Source organism: Nerophis ophidion, linkage group LG18, assembly GCF_033978795.1.
Source record: "Nerophis ophidion isolate RoL-2023_Sa linkage group LG18, RoL_Noph_v1.0, whole genome shotgun sequence".
Classification (NCBI taxonomy): domain Eukaryota; kingdom Metazoa; phylum Chordata; class Actinopteri; order Syngnathiformes; family Syngnathidae; genus Nerophis; species Nerophis ophidion.
In genome coordinates this window covers 2397673-2421955 of record NC_084628.1, presented here as the reverse complement: position 1 = coordinate 2421955, position 24283 = coordinate 2397673, and the positions used below count along the sequence as shown (strand labels likewise).

Genomic DNA, 24283 nt, shown 5'->3' with positions numbered 1-24283 from the left:
CCGTCTCGTCAGCGCCGGTAGGCAGTAGCGCTCGATGCTGCGTGCCCTTATAAGGGAGAAAAGGCGCGCACACAACAACAGCGCGATGACGTCACATCCGCATCGACGATCCACAAATAAAAGAAAACTATACCGTGAGTAAGTTCGCAACACAAATAGAAGGCTCAACATTATTATTATCATATTGTATTTCTTTGAACACAAAACTTAAACATTTAGTAAACCTCACTCCCGACGCATCAGTGGAACGTTTTTTGGTATGCTAGCAAGAGCGTCGCTAATTAGGATACCCAAAAATAAACATATTTCAATTGCAGTAGAGACGCCATTGCTAATGCTAATGATATACTGTTGTTATTGTAGACCACCTTGTTAATGAAGATGAATCCTACCTGTCAGGTGTTTACTGCCCACAAGATATAATAATATACTGTTGTTATTGTAGACCACCTTGTTAATGAAGATGAATCCTACCTGTCAGGTGTTTACTGCCCACAAGATATAATAATATACTGTTGTTATTGTAGACCACCTTGTTAATGAAGATGAATCCTACCTGTCAGGCGTTTACTGCCCACAAGATATAATAATATGCTGTTGTTATTGTAGACCACCTTGTTAATGAAGATGAATCCTACCTCTCAGGTGTTTACTGCCCACAAGATATAATGATATAATGTTGTTATTGTAGACCACCTTGTTAATGAAGATGAATCCTACCTGTCAGGCGTTTACTGCCCACAAGATATAATAATATACTGTTGTTATTGTAGACCACTTTGTTAATGAAGATGAATCCTACCTGTCAGGTGTTTACTGCCCACAAGACAGCACCACTCCGGTCCTCTGCCCAAAGGGAACCTATGGCGTCTCCCCGGACATCTGTCTAAAGTGTCCCCCGCAACACTACTGTCCTCGGCCAGGCCTGTCTGCTCCTTTGTCCTGCGGACCTGGAGCTCGGCAGCCTTTTTCCGGCCAGGAGACATGTGTCTGTCTGGGAGAGGGGCAGAGCTTTCAGGTAAGACAATACAGTACTTGCCAACCTTGGGACCTCAGAATTAGGGAAATGTGCCACATCTCCCTAATTCATTTTCTGATATGTTAACTGTGCATGGATCAGCATTTCTTTGAATTTGTAGCCCCATATAGATTAAATTTGTATATGTACTATATTTACTAATCATATATATATTTACTTTATAGAGTGAATTGACCATTTTCTGTTTCTGCCTATTGACAATATTGTTAGTTTGAAAATACAAGGCCATGCATATTTATAAATCAATCAATCAATCAATGTTTACTTATACAGCCCTAAATCACTAGTGTCTCAAAGGGTCGCACAAACCACTATGACATCCTTGGTAGGCCCACATAAGGGCAAGGAAAACTCACACCCAGTGGGACGTCGGTGACAATGATGACTATGAGAACCTTGGAGAGGAGGAAAGCAATGGATGTCGAGCGGGTCTAACATGATACTGTGAAAGTTCAATCCATAATGGATCCAACACAGTCGCGACAGTCCAGTCCAAAGCGGATCCAACACAGCAGCGAGAGTCCCGTTCACAGCGGAGCCAGCAGGAAAACATCCCAAGCGGAGGCGGATCAGCAGCGCAGAGATGTCCCCAGCCGATACACAGGCGAGTAGTACATGGCCACCGGATCGGATCCGGACCCCCTCCACAAGGGAGAGTGGGACATAGGAGAAAAGGAAAAGAAACGGCAGATCAACTGGTCTAAAAAGGGAGTCTATTTAAAGGCCAGAGTATACAAATGAGTTTTAAGGTGAGAAATACGCATATAAGCTAATGCTGACGACGCTAGTTTGCTTACATTACGACACAACACTTCTACATCACACATTGCACAGTTTGGCAAGTATGGATTATTTTAGTCAAACTGTGAAACCTACAAACGTTGCTTGGAGCGACGAGTAAAGCATCCTTTTGAGCAGAAACGCTACGGACGGTTTTACTTTAAGTTTAAAGCAAATCAGGAAGCACATTTTCAACTCTCAGCACCTGCAGTTCGGGGATAACTCGTCCACTTGATGGCGCCGTAGTACACCGTAACAGACCATTTCATTCCTCCGCTTGGGCTTAATGAAAACTATTGAACACAAATAATTATGGCAATCAGCGCAAAAATTAAATAAAATAAAAAATTAGCTGCATCGCTTTAAAAGCCGCAGGGTTCAAAGTGTATGAAAAAAAATAGCGGAATACTATGTTTATATCGTGGTGATATGTTGACAAATTCTAGCTGTGTCACGCAGATTTGACAGCCCTCTATAGAGCAGCTTCTAAAGTTAAGGTAAAGTACCAATGATCGTCACACACACACTAGGTGTGGCGAAATTCTCTGCGTTTGACTCATCACCCTTGATCAACCCCTGGGAGGTGAGGGGAGCAGTGAGCAGCAGCGGTGGCCGCGCCCGGGAATCCTTTTTGGTGATTTAACCCGCAATTCCAACCCTTGAAGCTGAGTGCCAAGCAGGGAGGTAATGGGTCCCATTTTTATAGTCTTTGGTATGACTCGGCCGGGGTTTGAACTAATACACTCATGGTCTCCTCCATTGCGTCAAACAAGCTGCATTTCTTACAAGTGTTATTATCACTGGAGGACTACAGGACAACAATGAGCTAAATATGCTTCACTACACACCGTAGGAGGATAGCATAGCTAACCGCTGAGCTACAGCTCTTGAATGTAAGCATGGGTGGCAGGTCAATACTGATGTTGGCAGAGACGATACCAAGTAACGTCTTAGTATAAGGTCGATACTACAATGTTTCGATCAATATCTTTTTGTAATTTTTTTAGTTTGTAAACTCAGGAAATAAGAGCTGACAGTAGCTTTTACTTTTGTTTAGTTATATTGCACTATTGGCTGGAATACATATGGCAATATAGATTATAGACCTTATAATTGATGCCTTTTCATACAGTACTCATATTTACACGCTTCTTATTATCATTGGAGTGTGTTTGGGTGGAACAATGTACAGGCAGAACTCCTCACCACTTAAAGACACGGAAAGAGATCACGTTTCCAGACAACAGGCTCTGGTTTCCTGTCTTCAAAGATTGTCTACGCATGGCTGCACAATGCAGTATCATATTCTATTTGCCTCAACAATGCTGAATGGGTGACTGAATGAAAATAAAAAAAAATAAAAAATGAAAAATCACAATTTGACTTACAATGTTGTAGAACTGCTGCTACTCTCCTTGCAGTTAAAGCTATAAATGTTCATTCATTCAATGTGATGTTACACTGTTAAATCCAAATAAATAATACATTTAAAAATATATATTTAGAAATGAAATGAAATTAAATAAATTACAATTAAATACAATAAAATTAAATACAATTTAATTAAATTGTGAGCCTGTTATTTTTCTTTGCTGAAACACGCAAGTATTGGACTTTAGGATGATCAAGCAACGAAAATGACGACCATAGCAATTACCAAGCATCCTGTTACGCCTGGGTCGCATTTTACTGCCCCAAGATGCAGCAGGAACTCTGGAGGCAAAGTGAAGGTAAGACGAGTATGTATTCTCGTAAATCATTCAAAAATACAAACATACAAACAATCGTGCCGATAGCACGGGGAGTTAAGGCGAAACGTAGCACAGGATTCAAAAGATAAAGGCATAGGCACTAGAAGCAAGATATACATAAACGTAACTTGTTGCTTACAGCAAACAAGACAGTCAGACCGAGTGTGGCGAAAGGCAGGAACAAATAGCTCTCTTATTAGTGTCCGGGAGCAGGTGAGAGTCCCGAACGCTAATCAAAGGCAGGTGAAAATAATCAGCACCCATGACTACTAAGAAGCACAAACCCAGGGGTGCTGAAACAGAACTAAGGGAGTCCTAAACTAAAGCAAAACATGATCCGGGCAACGGATCGTCACACATCCGGTCGGATAGCTTGTATTTCAAACCCTAATTTTACTCCCAATCACTGGGGGCATAATTTCATGTTATACAGGAATTGTTATTAAATGCTGTTGAAACGAGCCTAGTGCAGTCTTTCGTCCCACGTTCATTGAATTAGAGGGATCAACCCAATCTCCAGCGCAAACTCTAAAGACGTCAGGAAGTGAGGTTTAGGAACGTACACTTGCAGTAACCATCCATCCATTATCCCTCTCGGGGTTGAGTGGGGGCTGGAGCCTATCCTAGCTAAACCCAGGCAGAAGGCAAGGTACACCCTGGACAAGTCGCCATCTCATCGCAGGGCCAACACGGATAGACAGACAACATTCACACTCACATTCACACACTAGAACGGGCCTGGGCAAATATTTTGACTCGGGGGTGGCACATTTGGGGTGGTCTGAGGGCCGGTATATCTATTTTTAGGAACACTAATACAAAAACTCACAATGTCTTATTGAATGCTAAAAATGTTATGACAGACCGCCTTAAAAAACGGATTTGAATTTTTGCATTTTTCTATGAACGATAAAACACCGAATATTGATAAAATATGAATGTCACACCCCCTTCGATCGACATATTTTACAATCAAGTGAAACGCAACAAAAATGCAACAAACAGTGAAATATGAACGCCAAGGGTACACAATAAACCCGCCTACAATCTGATACATCTGATATTTGTTTAATTTCCCCCAGGGATCAATAATATACTTTATATTCTATATATCACTAAGCTTTAGAACTTTGTTTTGAAAATCTCCTTCCGCTTCCCGCCTACACTGCTTGGTGCCTCGTCTGAGCTGCTTTGACGTAGATTACCATAGTTGTTGGATTAATTGTAAATAAGTTATCTCATTTTATTAAAATATGATTGTTTGCCCATGCATTGTGTAGACAAGCTGAAGAGAAATGAAACTTGGCGTTAGATTGAAATTAGGTTGACCTACCAACTTCAAAGAGGTATTGACAGATGGCACAGAACAACGCAGGAAGTTGCTGTATCCTCTGTATTCGCATGTGTTAAGTTCTCACCACAGGTGCTAGGTTTCCAACACAGCTGCAAATACCCCATCTTCCCTTAGTGCAGCTGTGTGTGTGTTTGTAATGTAGGGCTTTTCCAAATGAATTAAAAGGAGCGGAGAGTGGAGAACGTTTTCAGAGTAAATTAGGAGCCTGTAACTGACAACTATCTCCAGTTACTCTCCTCGTACGAGAAAAGCAATCACTGGTTTGTCTTCTATTCTCTGTTTCTGTGTCTTTATAATGTCTCATGGTATTTGACCCTGACAATAGTTACTAATTAGATGACCGTAGTAACTGGTATATCATCCATAAGCGCAGATTCCAACCATTGAAATACTTAGTATAGTTGAAGACTCACGGTCAGTAGAAAACATCACCGCACATCATGATGGCAGCTACAATTTCCATCTTAAAGATCTACAAAAATTATTTGGGAATGTCCAGCGGGCCAGATTGAAAAGCTCAACGGGCCGCATGTGGCCCCCGAGCCTTATTTTGCCCAGGTCTTCTCTAGAAACAATTTTTTGGTGTTGCCAATCAGCCTTTCCCCAGGTGCATGAGTGTCCTTAACCATAACATAACACAACAAAACTACACCAAGTTATACAACACAACCCTGTTGACTTTTCTGCAGAGCAGCGACGGGCAGTGCCAATGTACCCTCGACTATCAACCTGGCAACCACGAAGGTGTGTGCGTCCACAAAGTGTACAGCATCTGCAGGGACGGAAAAACACGCACGCAACACGGAGATTGTCTGGACCGACAGGAGTGGTCACTTCATTGCCGGCAGCAGGTTGTGCAACGAAAAGAACAACACCACACTTTAGTATACAAACTAGTGGAACAAAGGTTGTCGAAGGAATATTGGTGTTCCACTTTGAGAGGAAACACATCCTGCAGACGTGTTTGCATTTATGACAAAACATATTTGCCCTCGCTCCTGTTCACCCCTCACTGTCGTGCTGTCTGTGCACATTTAATATTTAACAGCGTTCATGTCACTGCTCTACATCTGTGTCATTGTCAGCCACATGGTAACCCTTCACCTCGTTACCCAGTGAACCAATCTAAATCAGTGGTTCCCCAACTTTTGTCACCAAGTACCACCTCAGAAAAATCTTGGATCTCCAACTACCACCATTATGACTGACATTAAAATACAGTAGCGTAAAAGGCCAAAGTATTCATTAAAAACACGACGGAGGTTTTATTTAACAAGTATATTTAATATGTTTGGCCACTGTAACATTATACATAATTTGAACAGTAACATTGTGTTTAAATATAGCAAAATAAAACGCTGTACTTTAATCCACTGATCTAAATGATATCTTCCTGCAGGTGTGTCCATCTGCAGAGGACTATGAGGGCTACGACGGCGAGCTGGGTCTGTGTGTGTGCACCGAGCCTCCTGGGAGAGCTGCGTGTGGGGGCCTGTGCAGGAGCAGGCCTGCACCTGCGTTGAGGCTTCGGTGCAGATCCAGAGGTGAACTGGAGCTGATACTGGGCTCTGGCACTCTGGTGAGCAAAAGGCAGTTTTGTGTTTTTTTTATGTTTGTATAAAAGTTTAAATACGAGAATCATTTTTGTAGACATTTTGAATGGAAATTTGAAATGTACTGGCCAGAGGCGAGCAACAAGTAGGAGGCCCAATTTAAAATTTACAAAGGAATAATCTCCATCCAATTATACAAGTTATATAATTGGGTTGAGTTTTTCCTTGCCCTGATGTGGGATCTGAGCCGAGAATGTTGTTGTGGCTTGTGCAGCCCTTTGAGACACTCGTGATTTTGGGCTTTATAAGTAAACATTGATTGATATCCATGGAGCCTATCATGACAGATGTTCTTTAATTTGTTCAACTTCCACTCAAGTTGAGTTATTTGACTTAGTCATTGCTCGGCAAGCAGGGCTGTAACTAAAGTTTAATAATGGCAGAACCTCCAAAATTGATACATAATGTTCTGTAACGTGGGTTGACGTCCAACTTTTTCAAACAAAATACAGATAAAAAGCATAAAAGAAACCATATAAAGTTAATTACTCCATTGCAAGCTCCAACTGTCACCTGGACAGACAATGTTTTAATTGACATTTGATTATTGAGGAGAATATAAATAAAGTAAAACCGCTCAACTTTTGAGTTAGGTCCGCATTGCCGGCAGTAAGTCGGACATGTTTCCAGTAAGGGTTGGACTGTGCCAAAGCTGCCCTTTGTCCCCCATTCTGTTCATAACTTTTATGGACAGAATTTCTAGACACAGTCAGGGTGTTGAGGGGATCCGGTTTGGTGGCTGCAGGATTAGGTCTCTGCTTTTTGCAGATGATGTGGTCCTGATGGCTTCATCTGGCCAGGATCTTCAGCTCTCACTGGATCGGTTCGCAGCCGAGTGTGAAGCGACTGGGATAACAATCAGCACCTCCAAGTCCGAGTCCATGGTTCTCGCCCGGAAAAGGGCGGAGTCTCATCTCCGGGTTGGGGAGGAGACCCTGCCCCAAGTGGAGGAGTTCAAGTACCTAGGAGTCTTGTTCACAATTGAGGGAAGAGTGGATCGTGAGATCGACAGGCGGATCGGTGCGGCGTCTTCAGTAGCACGGACGCTGTATCGATCCGTTGTGGTGAATAAGGAGCTGAGCCGGAAGGCAAAGCTCTCAATCGATCTACGTTCCCACATTTTTACCTATGGTCATGAGCTTTGGGTTATGACCGAAAGGACAAGATCACGGGTACAAGCGGCCCAAATGAGTTTCCTCCGCCGGGTGGCGGGGTTCTCCCTTAGAGATAGGGTAAGAAGCTCTGTTATCCGGTAGGAGCTCAAAGTAAAGCCGCTGCTCCTCCACATCGAGAGGAGCCAGATGAGGTGGTTCGGGCATCTGGTCAGGATGCCATCCGAACGCCTTCCTACCGGTAGGAGGCCATGGGGAAGACCCAGGACACGTTGGGAAGACTATGTCTCCCGGCTGGCCTAGGAACACCTCAGAATCCCCCGGGAAGAGTTGGGCAAAGTGGCTGGGGAGAGGAAAGTCTGGGCTTCCCTGCTTAGGTTGCTGCCCCCGGGACCCGACCTCGGATAAGCGGAAGAAGATGCATGGATGGATGGATGGATGGATGGATGGGTGGATACTCCATTGCAAGCTCCAACTGTCACCTGGACAGGCGATGTTTTAATTGACATTTAATTATTGAGGATAATATAAATAATGCAAAACCACTCAACTTTTAATGATATTGAAGGGGAACTGTGCTTTTTGGAGGGATTTTGGTCTACCATTCAAATCGAGACAAGAACACACAAAATCTGGTCAAGGTCAAATGGTAAATAAATGGTTTATACTTGTATAGCGCTTTTCTACCTTCAAGGTACTCAAAGCACTTTGACACTATTTCCACACTCACCCATCGTCACACACGTTCATGCCATGCAAGGCCCTAACCAGGACCCATCAGGAGCAAGGGTGAAATGTCTTGCTCAAGGACACAACAAACATGACAAGGTTGGTAGAAGGTGGGGATTGAACCACAAACCCTCAGGTGGCTGGCACAGTCACTCTCCCAAACGTGCCAGGCCGCCCCTGTCAAGGTTTTTTTTAATGGTACCAGAGGTAAAATAGTTGTGCAAACATTTGTAATTCAGTGTCAATAGAGAATGAAGCAAGCAAACACAAATGACATAAAACATAAAAACACTGTATAAAAGTTCACAAACTATCACCAGTATGCAGGCTCACTGTAGAACAATAACATATAATACCTAATAAACCAATAAAATCATTGTGTTTAAAGTGCAATGGTATAATAAATAAATGGAAAAAAGAATTCACCATTTGATAGCCTCATTTAAGCGTGTGAATTCAGCAGGTACAAAAGTATTCTTATATTGTTTAGTCCTACAAAGAAGAACAATGAACCGCCGACCAGAACGAAAGAACTGGAAATTACTGCGTAAAGGATGATGGGTGCAGGGGTTTTCGATTGATTAACTGAAACTTTTATTAGTAGATTTCACAGTACAGTACATATTCCGTACAATTGACCACTAAACGGTAACACCCGAATACGTTTTTCAACTTGTTTAAGTCGGGCTCCACGTTAATCAAATAGACTTACATTTAGACTTAGACTTCCATTTTATTGTCATTCAAATTTGAACTTTACAGTACAGATAAGAACGAAATTTCGTTGCGTTAGCTCATGGTAGTGCAGGATAAAAAAACAATAGGGTGCAGATATAAATGAATAGATTACCGTACAGATAAATATATTGCACTTTTGCATATGCATCCACGTTTATGGATGTATGTTATATTGTCTTTATATTCTAGCGAGTTAATCCATTTTTGGGGGGAATTAGCTGAATTGATTATCATGATGCTTTAAGTTCAACTAATGGTATTGGGGAATAATATAGCTCCCCATGTGCTGCAGTTGTGTGGCATACATGTCAGATAGGTTGAGTTGCGGCTCACTTATAAGCTTAATAAATGATAAATGGGTTGTACTTGTATAGCGCTTTTCTACCTTCAAGGTACTCAAAGCGCTTTGACACTACTTCCACATTTACCCATTCACACACACATTCACACACTGATGGAGGGAGCTGCCATGCAAGGCGCCAGCCAGCACCCATCAGGAGCAAGGGTGAAGTGTCTTGCTCAGGACACAACGGACGTGACGAGGTTGGTTGAAATTCAGCGCCTCTCCCGAAAAATTTCAGGAGAAAACCAAATTTTCTCCTGAAATTCAGGCGGAGCTGGAGGCCACGCCCCCTCCTGTTTCATGCGGACCTGAGTGAGGACAGCCTGTTTTCACATCCGCTTTCCCACAATATAAATAACGTGTCTGCCCAATGAGGTTATAACTGTAGAATGATTGAGGGCGAGTTCTTGGTTTCTTATGTGGGTTTATTGTTAGGCAGTTTCAGTACCGTCCTCTCAGCGCGGTAACAACACACAACAACAGCAGTCAATGTTGTGACACTCTTAAACAGGACAATACTGCCGTCTACTGTACATGCATCTTGTTGGACAAATAGTGACAGAGAATAGAACAAGGATGGACAATTCAACCCTTAACTCAACAATGAGTAGATGAGTGTTATGTGTGTGTATATGTGTAAATAATTGAACACTGAAATTCAAGTATTTCTTTTTTATATATATATATATATGTATATATATATATATATATATACATATATATATATATATATATATATACACACATATCCAGTATAATTATATATATATATATATATATATATATGAAATATTTGCCTTGGTGAATTGTAGCTGTTAAATATACTCCTCCCCTCTTAACCACGCCACGTAACCCCCCCACCTCCCGAAATCGGAGGTCTCAAGGTTTGCAAGTTTGTTACTAGCCCACCTCACAATTTGATTTAGTGCAGACTTGTTTCTCAAGGACAAACTCTCTCTTTTCTGTGTGTTATAAGTTGTACAAAACTGCATGGTGGTTAACAACACCGGTAAGAGGGATTTTATCTATTCTGCCATTAATGCCCACAAAAACTTTTGACAACCTTGAACGTTTTATATACACGCTGTGAGTGTGTAATGTCCTCGACTGAAAGGGTCGCCAGGCACGCTGCACTCCTTTTTCTGCCAAGAGTCCATCGTGTGTCCAGCAACAACCGCTCCGTCACGACAAGCACGTTTCCCCAAACCCAAGATTTTGTCAACTTCGTTGAGGCCAGTTCATTATTTCCAATGTTTAGATTTGGAGAGCAGTGCAAAAAGAGGCAACAAAAAAAGTTAAGACAAGACAAAGAAGCAAGCAGGAGTGTTATTTATTATTTTCAGGCTTTCGTGGGTCACATAAAATGAGGTGGCGGTCCAAATCTGGCCCCCAGGCCTTGAGTTTGACATCAGGGCACACGGGACGCAAATTACTGCCATGGCTTCCATCTCAGAATAAATGTGATGAATAGTTTGACTTTACCGAACAATGCACACGAAGGCTTCATGACAATGTTGTCTTCATTGCAATGGCAGTGAAAGCTATCTAGTGTTTCACTGCCCTACTAAAGCTAACACCTATTGTGTGTGTGTGCAGGTATCAGGCGTCTCCAGCTCTGCCCTCGCCTCGGTCTTTAAACAGTGGGACTCCCATGGGATCCTGCAGTGCAGCAGCCATCTATTCTCCTCACACCCCGTCTACATTGTTCAGACAAACGGTGCGGCTCCCACACGATCCCTTTCGCTCATTGTCGTGCTTCTCTTATGTGGTTTCCTTTATTGTCGTGTCCTCTCTAAATTCAGAAGCAGGCTTCCTTGGAGTCCTCAGCGGGATTCCGGAGGAACTCGAGGAATTGGTTTCACTCACCGAGCTGCAGGGAGCTCAGAGCCAAGACGGTTAGATCTGCATGACAAAACATTTCTGATTGTGTAGCCATATTGAAACCCAGCTTAGACTTAGATTTAGACAAACTTTAATGATCCACAAGGGAAATTGTTCTACACAGTAGCTCAGTTACAATGATGGAAAGTGTAAGGATGGAAAGGACAATGCAGGTATAAATGGACTAAATATAGCAATATGAAATACAACATTTATACCGTATTTTTCGGAGTTTAAGTCGCTCCGGAGTATAAGTCGCACCGGCCGAAAATGCTTAATAAAGAAGGAAAAACACCTATACACGTCGCACTGGAGTATAAGTCGCATTTTTAGGGGAAATTTATTTGATAAAATCCAACACCAAGAATAGACATTTGAAAGGCAAATTTAAAATAAATAAAGAATAGTGAACAACAGGCTGAATAAGTGTACATTATATGAGGCATAAATAACCAACTGAGAAGGTGCCTGCTATGTTAACCTAACATATTATGGTAAGAGTCACTCAAATAATTATAACATATAGAACATGCTATATGTTTACCAAACAATCTGTCACTTCTAATCGATAAATCCCATGAAATGTTCTTCTTCGATGTCGCTTTGAAACAACTCTGCCAACTCCAAAGGTATGCGCCGCTTCCTCTTGTCGTTTTCTGCTTCATATTTCACTACATCCAGCTTGTAATCTGCACTACATGATTTCCTTTTCGGTGCCATTTTTGTTCAGCTCTTCTCAGTTTTTATAAGGTACCGCCAATGTTGAAATGATCCATTTTAATAGCTATGGCAGTAGCATATAGCATATGGCAGTTAGTATCCCATGACCCACAATGCACTTCTGCCATGACCCTCCCCCACTGAATTCTCTTTGGTTGACGTGTGAGTGACGATTGCTGACATTTTCTTTGTCTCTTCCGCGAATGAGATAAAAAATATTATTTAATATTTTACGGTAATGTGTTAATAATTTCACACATAAGTCGCTCTGGAGTATATGTCGCACCCCGGGCAAACTATGAAAAAAAACTGCGATTTAGAATCCGAAAAAATACGGTACGTAATATTTAAATAATATATGTACAGTATACTATATATACTGATATATTATGTCTCTATCATATATACAATATATAACATTTACCATGTACAATATTATAGTATATTTGACAGCTGCAGCATAAAAAGAGAGTAAATCACTCAGAAAATAGACATTAAAAACAAAGAAGTAGCTAACATAGAAGGTATCAGGTAATAGACAGATATCGTCAAATGCTGTATGGCGAGTGATTATACAGCTGGATGGAGTGCGGCATGAAGGTATTCTTGAATGGAACAGTGTGGGAACGAAGCTGAAAGAGCCTGTTGGAGTATGAACTCCGCTGTCCCACAATTTTCTGGTGGAGTGGATGGGTAGGATTGTCCATGATGGCAAGAAGTTTGTCCAGTGTTCTCCCATCCCTTACTGACGCAAACACCTCCAACTGCTGGCCAATAGTTTCGTTGGCTTTCCGGATTAGTTTTTCAATCCGGTTTGAGTCCCTTTTGCTGGTGCTGCTCCCCCAACAAACCACTGCAAAGTACAGGGCACTGGCTACAACAGACTGATTAAATATCTCCAACAGCTCGCTGCACACATTAAAGGACCTAAGCTTCCTCAGGAAAAAAGTCTGCTCATGCCCTTCTTGTAAATAGCTTTGCAGTTGTCCTTCCAGTCCAGTCTGCTGTTCAAGTGGACTCCCAGGTACTTGTCCTGGGAGCTCACAATATAATTGCGTGGTTGCTCACACGATGGGCCATATGCAATCTCTCCTCCCGCCAGTTGTGAATGAAAACCACCACCTTGCATAATAGAAAGAATCCACAAAGTTAAACGCTGCAGTACCATCACGTGCACGCAACGTACAAGTCATGTATTCAATGGGACTGCGCCTCTCACCAGTTATTATCGATAACTGCCACCATGCATAATAAATAAACAAAAAAAACCTCGAAAAATTCCACAAAGTCAATGCTCGGCATATTTTTGCTGTCTCTTGAATGCAGTGTTTCTTAACAATTGTACGGCAGGGAGCGCCCCCTTTGAGGGTTGTGGTCCATATGCGCTGCAGGGTTGCTCTTTTTCACCACTTGGGACAGTAATGGAATTATCAAACAAACAAGAAGTCTGTAGCTGAAGTCAAATAGAAATTTCTTAAGCACAAAAATTAGGACTAAAATCGTGAATTTTCAATTACGCTTCAGTTTTATTCACTGTTTGTTTAAAAAAAACATATTATTATTTCTTATTTTTTTTTACTTTGCCCTGTTTAATTGTATGTAAATGTATTTTTCATCTGTTTTTATGGGTCCTTTCTTTTGCAGTGTATTTGATTTGTTTTTATTTTTGTAAGAAGCCTGACCTAAGCCTTGATGATAATCTTTGTGGTTAACACATGCTGCTATATCATTTAACAAGGTTTATTCTGTTTATCCATCAATCAATATAATTTATGTGGGGCAGTATAGCTCGGTTGGTAGAGTGGCCATGCCAGCAACTTAAGGGTTCCAGGTTCGATCCCCGATTCCGCCGTCCTAGTCACTGCCGTTGTGTCCTTGGGCAAGACACTTTACCCACCTGCTCCCAGTGCCACCCCTGCTGGTTTAAATGTAATTTAGATATTGGGTTTCACTATGTAAAGCGCTTTGAGTCACTACAGAAAAGCGCTATATAAATATAATTGACTTCACTTCACTAATCTGTAAGTAGGTTGGATGTAATTATTGAATAGGAATAAAATAAAATATAAGATTACTAGTACAGAGTTAATATTTGAGTGTGACCCAAGCCCCTCTGTAGTGGAAAAGTTGGGTCCCAAGGTCAAAAAGGTTAATGCACAAGCATACACATTCACACAGCTCAGTGTTATGGTTTAAACAGGGAGGTGACGGCAGAAATGTTTAATAATTTATTGTGTATATATATATATATATATATATATATATTAGGGCTGGGCAACGATTAAAAATTTTAATCGAAGTTATTTGCACAATTTCTCCGATTAATCGCGATTAACTGCATTGTATACGCAAAGCCCAATAATGAATTCAAAAGTAGTGTGTAGTGCACCTTTATTGGAATATTCTCCCACATGAACAAAAGCGCCAAAACATTTGTTGTGCAAACACAATTTAAATCAGTACTTGTTAAACAGTAGAAGTTAAATAGCATATTTTATGAAAATCAACTCAAAAAATTTAAATACAAACATTTAAGCTTATTGCCACTGCCAGGGTATTTAAGTTATCCTGTTTGTTATGGAAAATAAATATAATCTACATACAAATCTCTGAGCCACAATCATAACATCTGAACAGGCAATTTCTGAGGTAACAGCAGAAACATTTTTTTGATCAGGGATCTTATGTTTAAAAAACCTATATTATAGGTAGTGGGCTGTTTTTAGGGAATTTTTGATCAAATTATCTGTAGTAGCAATATTAATAATGTTGTGTTTATTCTGCGTAGTGCACTTAAAATAATTACGACCATATCTAGAAATTGATATGATGGGAATTTTCCGATTGTTTGCTTGGTGCTTTGATAAACTGAACGCATCATATACATGGTACTATATTGTGATGTTATGAGCCAGGGAATAAATGAACTACCCTACCCAGCATGCAACAGGAGTGACGAGCATGCGCGGTAGCCCGTTATGGGTTGTGTGTTGCCATGACGGCATCTTGTATGTTGTGATATGCACGCTCTGAAATTAAACATTAAGAACTCAGCCAACACGCCTCGTCTGCATTATTCATAAATAGACAGACAACACATATACTCCGCTGCTTCACAGGCCGCTGGATGTAGCCGGCAAAGTATTCCCATGCTAACTAGCCGGTCGAGCATGCACGCGTCATTCAGTCCAAAACGGCCCGATCTATCCACATTCAGAATTGTCTGGCGGTCGAAAGTGATCCCGGAGTGACCACGCTGTAAGCCAGCCATGAAATTTGCAGAATTGTCCGGTAATTTTGCCAAATGTTCCATCTTTACCAAGAGCCCCTCGACGCCGAAGCCCGTCCGGGCGTCGCCATCTTATTAAGAAAAGGCGTTAACAAAATAAAAGCATGTAAACAACATACGCAAATGTGCGATAAAATATTTGTCGGCGTTAATAGATTGATGAGTTAACTCGTAATTAACGCATTAACTTGCCCACCCCTAATATATATGTGTGTGTGTGTGTGTGTTTGTGTGTATATATATATATATATATATATATAACCCTAACATATATATATATATATATATATATATACATATATATAATAAAACAATACTAACTGATAAACTAAGGAAATGGAGTGTGACAAAATCCAAGAGTGTATGGTGTAAGACTATGTGAAGTATTTAATTGGAACGTTTTACTGTAAGTGTTGGAGGCGCGGTGCTGTCAGACAAGGGCAAGGCAGGCAGGGTTGTCCAAGGGCGGAAGCGTGGTCGAGAGGCAGGAAGCGTGAGGGAGGAGGGAAGATCCGGGAGCACAAGACGCACAGCTTGACCCGAGGATGCACACAGGGAAGGTACAGATGACTATACTCCGGCTAGCGATGGCAGGTTGTCCAGGCTTAAGAAGACAGCTTGATCATCACAGGGAGGTGTGCTGATTACCGGTGAATGATTGCAGCTGGTGGAAGCTGCAGGGCGGTGATGCGCGCGGCGCGTCCCTGGAAAGGCGCGGCCGTGGGCATGTCCCGAGGTGCTTTCTCTTGAGCGCACAAACAGATGAGCGGCGTTGGCAGGAGTCTGAGCCTTAACACACAGGTGTCAAACTGTGGATTTTGGTGCAGTAAACTGCGTGGATAGTTTTCCCGAGATTCAAAAGGACTGGACCGGACATAACGTGAAGGTAAATACATGATTTAATATATCTATAAAAAGTGCAAACAAAAGGTGCGCACAAGGCGGAGAACAAACTTGGCAAAGAAACAAAAACATATTCCATACAATTAACTACTATATGGTAACACCCAAATTAGTTTTTCAACTTGTTTAAGTCAGGGTCCACGTTCATCAATTCATAATAATTCATGGCACAATTGAATCAACCGTATAACTGAAATAATCCTGAAAGTCAAAGCTGAGGGTGTGATTGCTCACACGCTCATGCACGACCACATGCATACCTGTAATTTACGTGTCTTTAAATGAACAGGATTACTCCTCCTGCCAGTTACAAATGAACACCTTCACCTTGCACGGTAGAAATGCACGGAAAGATTAAAATCAGTCACAAACTCAAAGCTGGCCGTGTGATTGCTCACTCGCTCATGCACGAGCGCATGTGTGCGTGCAATGTGTAATTGCCGTAATAACATCACTCCTCCCTCCAGTTACCTACATAATACACAGACTGGAAGTATAATAGAATCAGTCAATCAGGTCAAAACACATCGTATGATCCCTCACTCGCTCATGCACACAAGCAGTGTCTGTGTCATATAATTAATTAATTAGCTCCACCTGTCAGTTATTAAAACGATAACTGCAACAATATGAATGAACAGAACAATTGAAACTTTACTGTCTACTGCAAGTGTACCTGCTGATTTATTTCCCACACTTTTTTTTTTTTTTTTTTTTTTTTTTTAGATTCTACCTTTCTTCAGAGGAGCCATGCAATGGCAAATATCAGCAGTGATGGTGGAGATTCAAGCAGGAGGAGTAAAAAGGCAAAACGCCTGACTGGAATTCTGAACCCAACAGTATGTCTCCACCTGGGTGATGTTCTACTGTTCAGTGTCAACAATCAACACTATCCTCAGTATGATCAGTAAGTGACCTGACTGATGCTGTAGAGCAGTGATGTCAAAGTCAAGGCCCGCGGGATGAAATTTGATTAGTACCGTATTTTTTGGACTATTAAGTCGCAGTTTTTTTTCATAGTTTGGCCGGTGGTGCGACTTATGTGTGAAATTATTAACACATTACCGTAAGATATCAATTTTATTTAGCTCATTCACGTAAGAGACTAGACGTTTAAGTTTTCTTGAGATTTAGTGATTAGTAGTGACAGATTGTTTGAAAAACGTATAGCTTGTTCTATATGTTATAGTTATTTGAATGACTCTTACCATAATATGTTAGGTTAACATACCAGGCACCTTCTCAGTTGGTTATTTATGCCTCATATAACGTACACTTATTCAGCCTGTTGTTCACTATTCTTTATTTATTTTCAATTGCCTTTCAAATGTCTATTCTTGGTGTTGGGTTATATCAAATACATTTCCTCAAATAATGCGACTTATACTCCAGTGTGACATATATATGTTTTTTTTCCTTCTTTATTATGCCTTTTCGGCCGGTGCGACTTATACTCCGGAGCAAGTTAGACTCCGAAAAATACAGCATTAGAATCGGCCCACAGGCCACAGCTGCCTGCTGCTGTTTTGCACGCACCAATACTCCCATCAGTGTTGGCGTGAGGAATTTTCAAAATGAGGTCTGGGGTACCAGGGACGGCGTGGCGCGGTTGGTAGAGTGGCCGTGCCAGCAACCTGAGGGTTCCTGGTTCGATCCCCACCTTCTACCAACCAAGTCACGTCCGTTGTGTCCTTGAGCAAGACACTTCACCCTTGCTCCTGATGGGTCGTGGTTAGGGCCTTGCATGGCAGCTCCCGCCATCAGTGTGTGAATGTGTGTGTGAATGGGTAAATGTGGAAATAGTGTCAAAGCGCTTTGAGTACCTTGAAGGTAGAAAAGCGCTATACAAGTACAACCCATTTACCATTTACCCCATCAAGTCAAAAATGGGGTCCCACAGTACATTTTTGGGGTCCCACTTTTTTGTAACTGTTTTGAAAAGAAATGATAAATGTATGCAATATCCTGGTATATCTCACATTCTATATTCCATCCATCCATCTGTTTTCTTTCGCTTATCCGAAGTCGGGTCACGGGGTCAGCAGCCTAGGCAGAGAAGCCCAGACTTCCCTCTCCCCAGCCACTTCATCCAGCTCCTCCCGGGGGGTCCCGAGACATAGTCTTCCCAATGTGTCCTGGGTCTTCCCCTTGGCCTCGTGCCGGTCAGACTTGCCCCAAACACCTCCCTAGAGAGGCGTTCAGGTGGCATCCTGAGAAGATGCCTGAACGACCTTATCACGCTCCTCTCGATGTGGAGGAGCAGCAGCTTTACTTTGAGTTCCTCCCGGATGACAGAGCTTCTCACCCTATCTCTAAGGGAGAGCCCCGCCACCCGGCGGAGGAAACTCATTTGGGCCGCTTGTACCCGTGATCTTGTCCTTACGGTCATAACCCAAAGCTCATGACCATAGGTGAGGATGGGAACGTATATCGACCGGTACATTGAGAGCTTTGCCTTCCGGCTCAGCTCCTTAAACACAACGGATTGATGCAGCGTCCACATTATTGAAGACGCTGCACCGATCCGCCTGTCGATCTCACTCGTGAACAAGACTCCGGGGTACTTGAACTCCTCCACATTCTATATTGAGTTTTGGAAAGACATTGTCACAAACGTTACTTAATTAAAATTGTTATGCATATTTAAATGTATTCAGTTATAAAAAAAAAATGTCACTTTCTTCTTTCTTTCACGGATCTAAACTTTACCGATGCCAGTATTTTTAAAAAATATTTTTATTGCAATATTTTCAGAATATATTTGTTCAAAGAAAACAATCTGAAGTTGTCTTTATTTTTTTAGATTTAATGCCATGATTTTTATAGTCCGGCCCGCGTTTGCACAGATTTTCCTCCATGCGGCCCTTGAGCTAAGATGAGTTTGACACCCCTGCTGTAGAGCATCTCTCTGCAAAACAATCACACCTCTTCTCCTTCTTCCTTGTTTGACAGTGATAATCTGTACAACACAAACAGTGATTTTGACTGGGGTGCGTTTAGAAAACTAAAAGAGGAGCTGACGTTATCCTGGACACCTCCCAGCTTCTTTTCCCTCATATTTAGCCAGCCTGGAGTGTATGCGTTTACACTGAGCAGCCATCCGCACAAACATTTGGTGAGATATTACAGTGGGAAGGGGATTCATATGGCCACATTCATCGCGGTTTACCTGACACATGAAACGTGACAAATTGAAGGAGGGGTCAGGGGGGGGGAGATGCACTATCCACTTTAGCCTGCCAGATGGCAGTAGAGTGTTAAGTACCTTAAAATGTGTTTTGTGGCAATTCCAACTTTGACCTCGGGTTGTCCCGATACCAATATTTTGGTACTGGTACTGGTACTGGTATCAAAATGTATTTTGATTCCCTTCAAAATAAAGTGTACCACAAATAAATTACATTTTTGGCCTGATTTTAACCAAAACAATCTTATGAAACATTTAACTTATGGTTCTTATTGCATTCAAAGACAAATGTACAAATGAATATATTGTGTATACGCTAAAATCAGGTTAGAACAGAGTGTAAAGCTTTATTGACATTGTATTAAATGTGTCATGATTTATCGTTGCCACTCTTGGTCTAAAATCATTAGTAAATACTAAAAACAATACTATGGCTGGGCGATACAGCCTTTTTTAATATCTCGATATTTTTAGGCCATGTCACGATACACAATACATATCTTGGTATTTTGCCTTAGCCTTGAATGAACACTTGATGCATATAATCACAGCAGTATGATGATTCTATGTGTCTACTTTAAAACATTCTTGTTCATACTTCATTAATATATGCTCATTTTAAACTTTCATGCAGAGAGGGAAATCACAACTAAGTCAATTTACCAAAACTGTATTTATTAAACAGTTATTAAACAGTGGCACAAACATTCATGTCATTTCAAAACAGAAAGTTCAAGATTGTCAGAGACATTTTAAAACAAGCTATGAGTGCACTTTTGTGCATGATGTCAGTAAGATGACATATCAAAACAACACTAAATTAAAGTGCACTTTTTGTACAGAACGCCACTACAATAGTTTAAAACAAATAAATTGCACTTTTGTGCATGATGTCACACAAGATGATATTTCAATAAGTGTCAAATAAAAATGAGCTGCATAATAGGAAATCAAAAAGTGTATGTCCTTCGCTATGTGGTAGGTTCCTGCGTACGTTTTCTCCGTCTGTTGTTGACTATTTTTTTTTTATACGGCGTTGATGTGGAAATGGTTGCTTCGGCATTTTGTTGGTGTGGCACGAAAAAGGAGATGTTGACTTGCAGAGTTTCAAGCACTCTTCATTCTCTACCAAACGATGCTACATATTAGCAGTAATGCTACTTTTTGTAGCAACGCTTTTGCCCCACAATTGACAAATTACGGTTGCCTGTTCGACATATTCCTGCTTGAAGCCAAACCACCGCTAGACGATGGACCCCCTGCTTATTTTCCTTGGGAAATGATTCTTCCTTCATTTGTTACCAGACTCGCACCTTCTTTCTCTCGTATTATCACTCGAACCACAGCTAACGTTACCCATGCTGCTACCTCACTGCTCCGCGAGGGCGTATACGTATGTGACGTATGTAAGAAGCTGCGCTTGTTTTATGTTTCTGTGAGAAGAAAAAGTGAGAATAGTCTGTAGTGTGATGCCCGCAGCTAAAAGCAACTGCGTGAGAACGTACTCGAATATCATGATATAGTCATTTTCTATATCGCACAGAGACAAACCCACGATATATCGAGTATATCTGAAACTATAGCCATGAGGCATGTAGCAGGTAAAACACACATTGTTAAAGATAAAACACAAAATTCAGTCATAACACTTGCATTAGTTTACTTGGGCGGTTTTAACTCTGTTGTTATTTGGCATCAAGCCCAGCAGCTGTGGGCGTGCCTATGTATCTATACGTGCACAGCAGGGGAGCTGGTTAACTATATTTCCTGTCGATCTGACTGCTTGTATTTAAATGTTTAGCAAGGTTTAATGCAAAGGTGGTAACGCTTTAATCATGCCACCTTTGGCGAGGCAAGTTTTTAAAGCAACGCTTTTAAAAGCATCATCGTTTTTGATTGTTTTGAAACTAAAACAACTTCATTTTGCGCTTCACTCACCCTCTTAAATATCCAGTAGAATTGCCTTTATTTGCCATATTTCTTCTTAACGTGGACCCCGACTTAAACAAGTTGAAAAACTTTTTGGGGTGTTACCATTTAGTGGTCAATTGTACGGAATATGTACTGAACTGTGCAATCTACTAATAAAAGTATCAATCAATCAATCAAATTCTCCACATGGTTTCTCCTTGTGAGCTCTGTGAGTGTGTGCGGGCTGACACACTGAGTTCAAACCCCGGCCGAGTCATACCAAAGACTATGATAATAGGACTCATGCTTGGCATTCTGCATCAAGTGTTGGAATTGGGGGTTGAATTACCAAAAAAGATTCTCGGCACGGCCCCCCGCTGCTGCTCACTGCTCCCCTCACCTTCCAGGAGTGTGATCAAGACTGATGGGTCAAATGCAGTGAATAATTTCGCCACATCTAGTGTGTGTGTGTTAGGGATGCATCGAAATGAAAATTTGTGGCCGAAGCCGAATAAAATTTAAACGCTTGGCCGAATACCGAATAATGAATGCAGTTTTTCACAATTTTTTTTATATTGCATAAATAGCCTAGAATAAATATTTAGACATGTTTTTCAAATAATGTATTTTTTTATTGAATATTGACATGTTTTTAATATTCCAGTAGCCTTTGCTTTTCAAAAAAAGCACAAAGTTTTTCATTTATATTAGGCCTTCAAACAAAACATGCATTCCCCAAAAAAATAAAGTACATTAAAGTGGATAAACCCACAACAAATTAATTATTGTCCTTTTGGCAAAAGTCTGCTTAGCCACAGTAGATATGCTAATAATGTAAACAGAAGGCTCAAGTAAATCTCAATTAAGTGTGTGCTTGTAACCTCATACACTTATACAGGTAGCCTACACAACAGACTAATAATGTAAACAGAAGGCTCAAGTAAATCTCAATAAGTGTGTGCTTGTAACCTCATACACTTATACAGGTAGCCTACACAACAGGCTAATAATGTAAACAGAAGGCTCAAGTAAATCTCAATAAGTGTGTGCTTGTAACCTCATACACTTATACAGGTACACAACATATCCCAACGTCACTGCACGTTGGTTGATTGCGTCACCGCGTCACACGCCACTATTCGGCCTTGTTTTTAACTCAATCCACCGAAGGCCGAATGTGGCTCTTTTTGCCATATTCGGCCGAATATATTCGGTTACCGATTAATCTGTGCATCCCTAGTGTGTGACAATCATGGGTACTTTAACTTGAACTCAACATCTGCCTCTGCTCTATGCGTCTCCGCCTCATGGCAGCATGCGGATGAAAGACAAATACAGGTATTTATCAAAGGCAGTATGGTACGGTTTGCAATTCATTAGTGCCGCGGTACTTTATTAGTACCGATCTACCGTATAACCCTACTTTGACCACAGTTGCTGTGAAGAGTGGTGCTTTCTGTCATTTTCATCAGGCTGCATTGCAAAATGGTTAACCCCTTACCTTCCTCTCACGCGAGATCCACCCAGGAATAGTGCCATATGAATCCCTTCCCTAAATATATTTTTATATTGATTAAGCATGTTTTATTTTAGCATCTTTTTACAATGATTTTTGATATCATAAATTACCAAATAAACTGTCCTCTGCCTTTGCCCAGTATGTGCGGGTGATGCCGGCAGGCGGCCAGTGTTACGAGCCCGGACCCTTTTTTTCCACTATTCCTCGTCACATGACCAGAGTGGGCATCAGGAAGAGAAGAAACCTCCTTTTGCGTCCCGATTGGCTGGTGACAGGAGGACTTTTATTTGGAGCTGCGGTCATCTTATGTTTGTGCGTGACAGTCTTGGTAGGTGAACAGTATCAATTATATTAATTGATGTGAAGTGTAATGAATTATATTTATATAGCGCTTTTTATTTAGTGACTCAAAGCGCTTTACATAGTGAAACCCAATATCTAATTTTTACATTTAAAGCAGTGTGGGTGGCACTTGGAGCAGGTGGGTAAAGTGTCTTGCCCAAGGACACAACGGCAGTGACTAGTATGGCAGAAGCGGGGATCGAACCTGCAACCCTCAAGTTGCTGGCACGGCCGCTCTACCAACCGAGCTTATATCATTTTAGAAGGTAGTAAACTGTAAGTAAGTTAGATATTTTATTTTATTGAATATGATCAAAATCAAGGTTCGAATTGCTGATTCAGTGTTTATATTGGAGCCGTCCCCGGGTCCCTCTGTAGTGGAAAAGTTGCTGCATTGTTATATACTATGACGCTACAGATGGAAATTAGCCTTTGGCTACAATCTGGCACATTAACATTTTATATGTTCATTAATGTGCATTAATGGTGACTTCCTATCAGAAGTTGTAATATACTTATATAAACATGCTTATGAGTGTGTTTAGTGGGACACGCGAAAGTTCAGTTGGAGAAATTGCGGTAGTTATAAATTAATTAATGTTTCTGTGCGGCCCAGTAGCAAATGCGTCACAGTGGTTGGGGACTACTGATCTGTGTTTCCCGAGCGAGGCCCATGCTGCTGCTCACTGCTCCCATCACCTCCCAGGGGGTGAACAAAGGGATGGGTCAAATGCAGAGGACAAATTTCACCACACCTAGTGTGTGTGTGTGTGTGTGTGTGTGTGTGTGTGTGTGTGTGTGACAATCATTGGTACTTTAAGTTTAATACTTACACATACAACGTCTCCACAGCAGTATTAGAAAGTAACAAACGTGTCCGCATCATTCAACTTGAACTTAACTTCATGAATTATCGTGGCCCAAAAAAAAGTTACCACTCCACTCCACTACACGACATCGTTGACAAGAGCTTTTCTGGTCGATCCCTAAAAATAGCAAAGTATTCCAGACAGTAGGTCCTTAAGAAAGAACACAGCACTCCTGTCACATATTTTATTAATGGTAAAACTCG

General features: G+C 41.3%; 1 protein-coding gene across 4 annotated transcripts in view; it reads left to right on the top strand.

Annotated features, from left to right (window-relative positions):
* Positions 1-24283, top strand: part of LOC133537488 (uncharacterized) — a 78306-nt gene continuing 54023 nt past the window's right edge. For all 4 annotated transcript variants that reach the window (XR_009802705.1, XM_061878539.1, XM_061878540.1 and 1 more), the window contains exons 1-9: positions 1-134; positions 810-1018; positions 5614-5775; positions 6324-6503; positions 11056-11176; positions 11262-11354; positions 16979-17159; positions 19205-19367; positions 23009-23197. Coding sequence is in view for 3 of the 4 variants with exons in the window: in XM_061878539.1 (XP_061734523.1) it covers positions 35-134; positions 810-1018; positions 5614-5775; positions 6324-6503; positions 11056-11176; positions 11262-11354; positions 16979-17159; positions 19205-19367; positions 23009-23197 (1398 nt within the window). In the remaining variant the exon portion in view is untranslated. The remainder of the gene's footprint in view (positions 135-809; positions 1019-5613; positions 5776-6323; positions 6504-11055; positions 11177-11261; positions 11355-16978; positions 17160-19204; positions 19368-23008; positions 23198-24283) is intronic.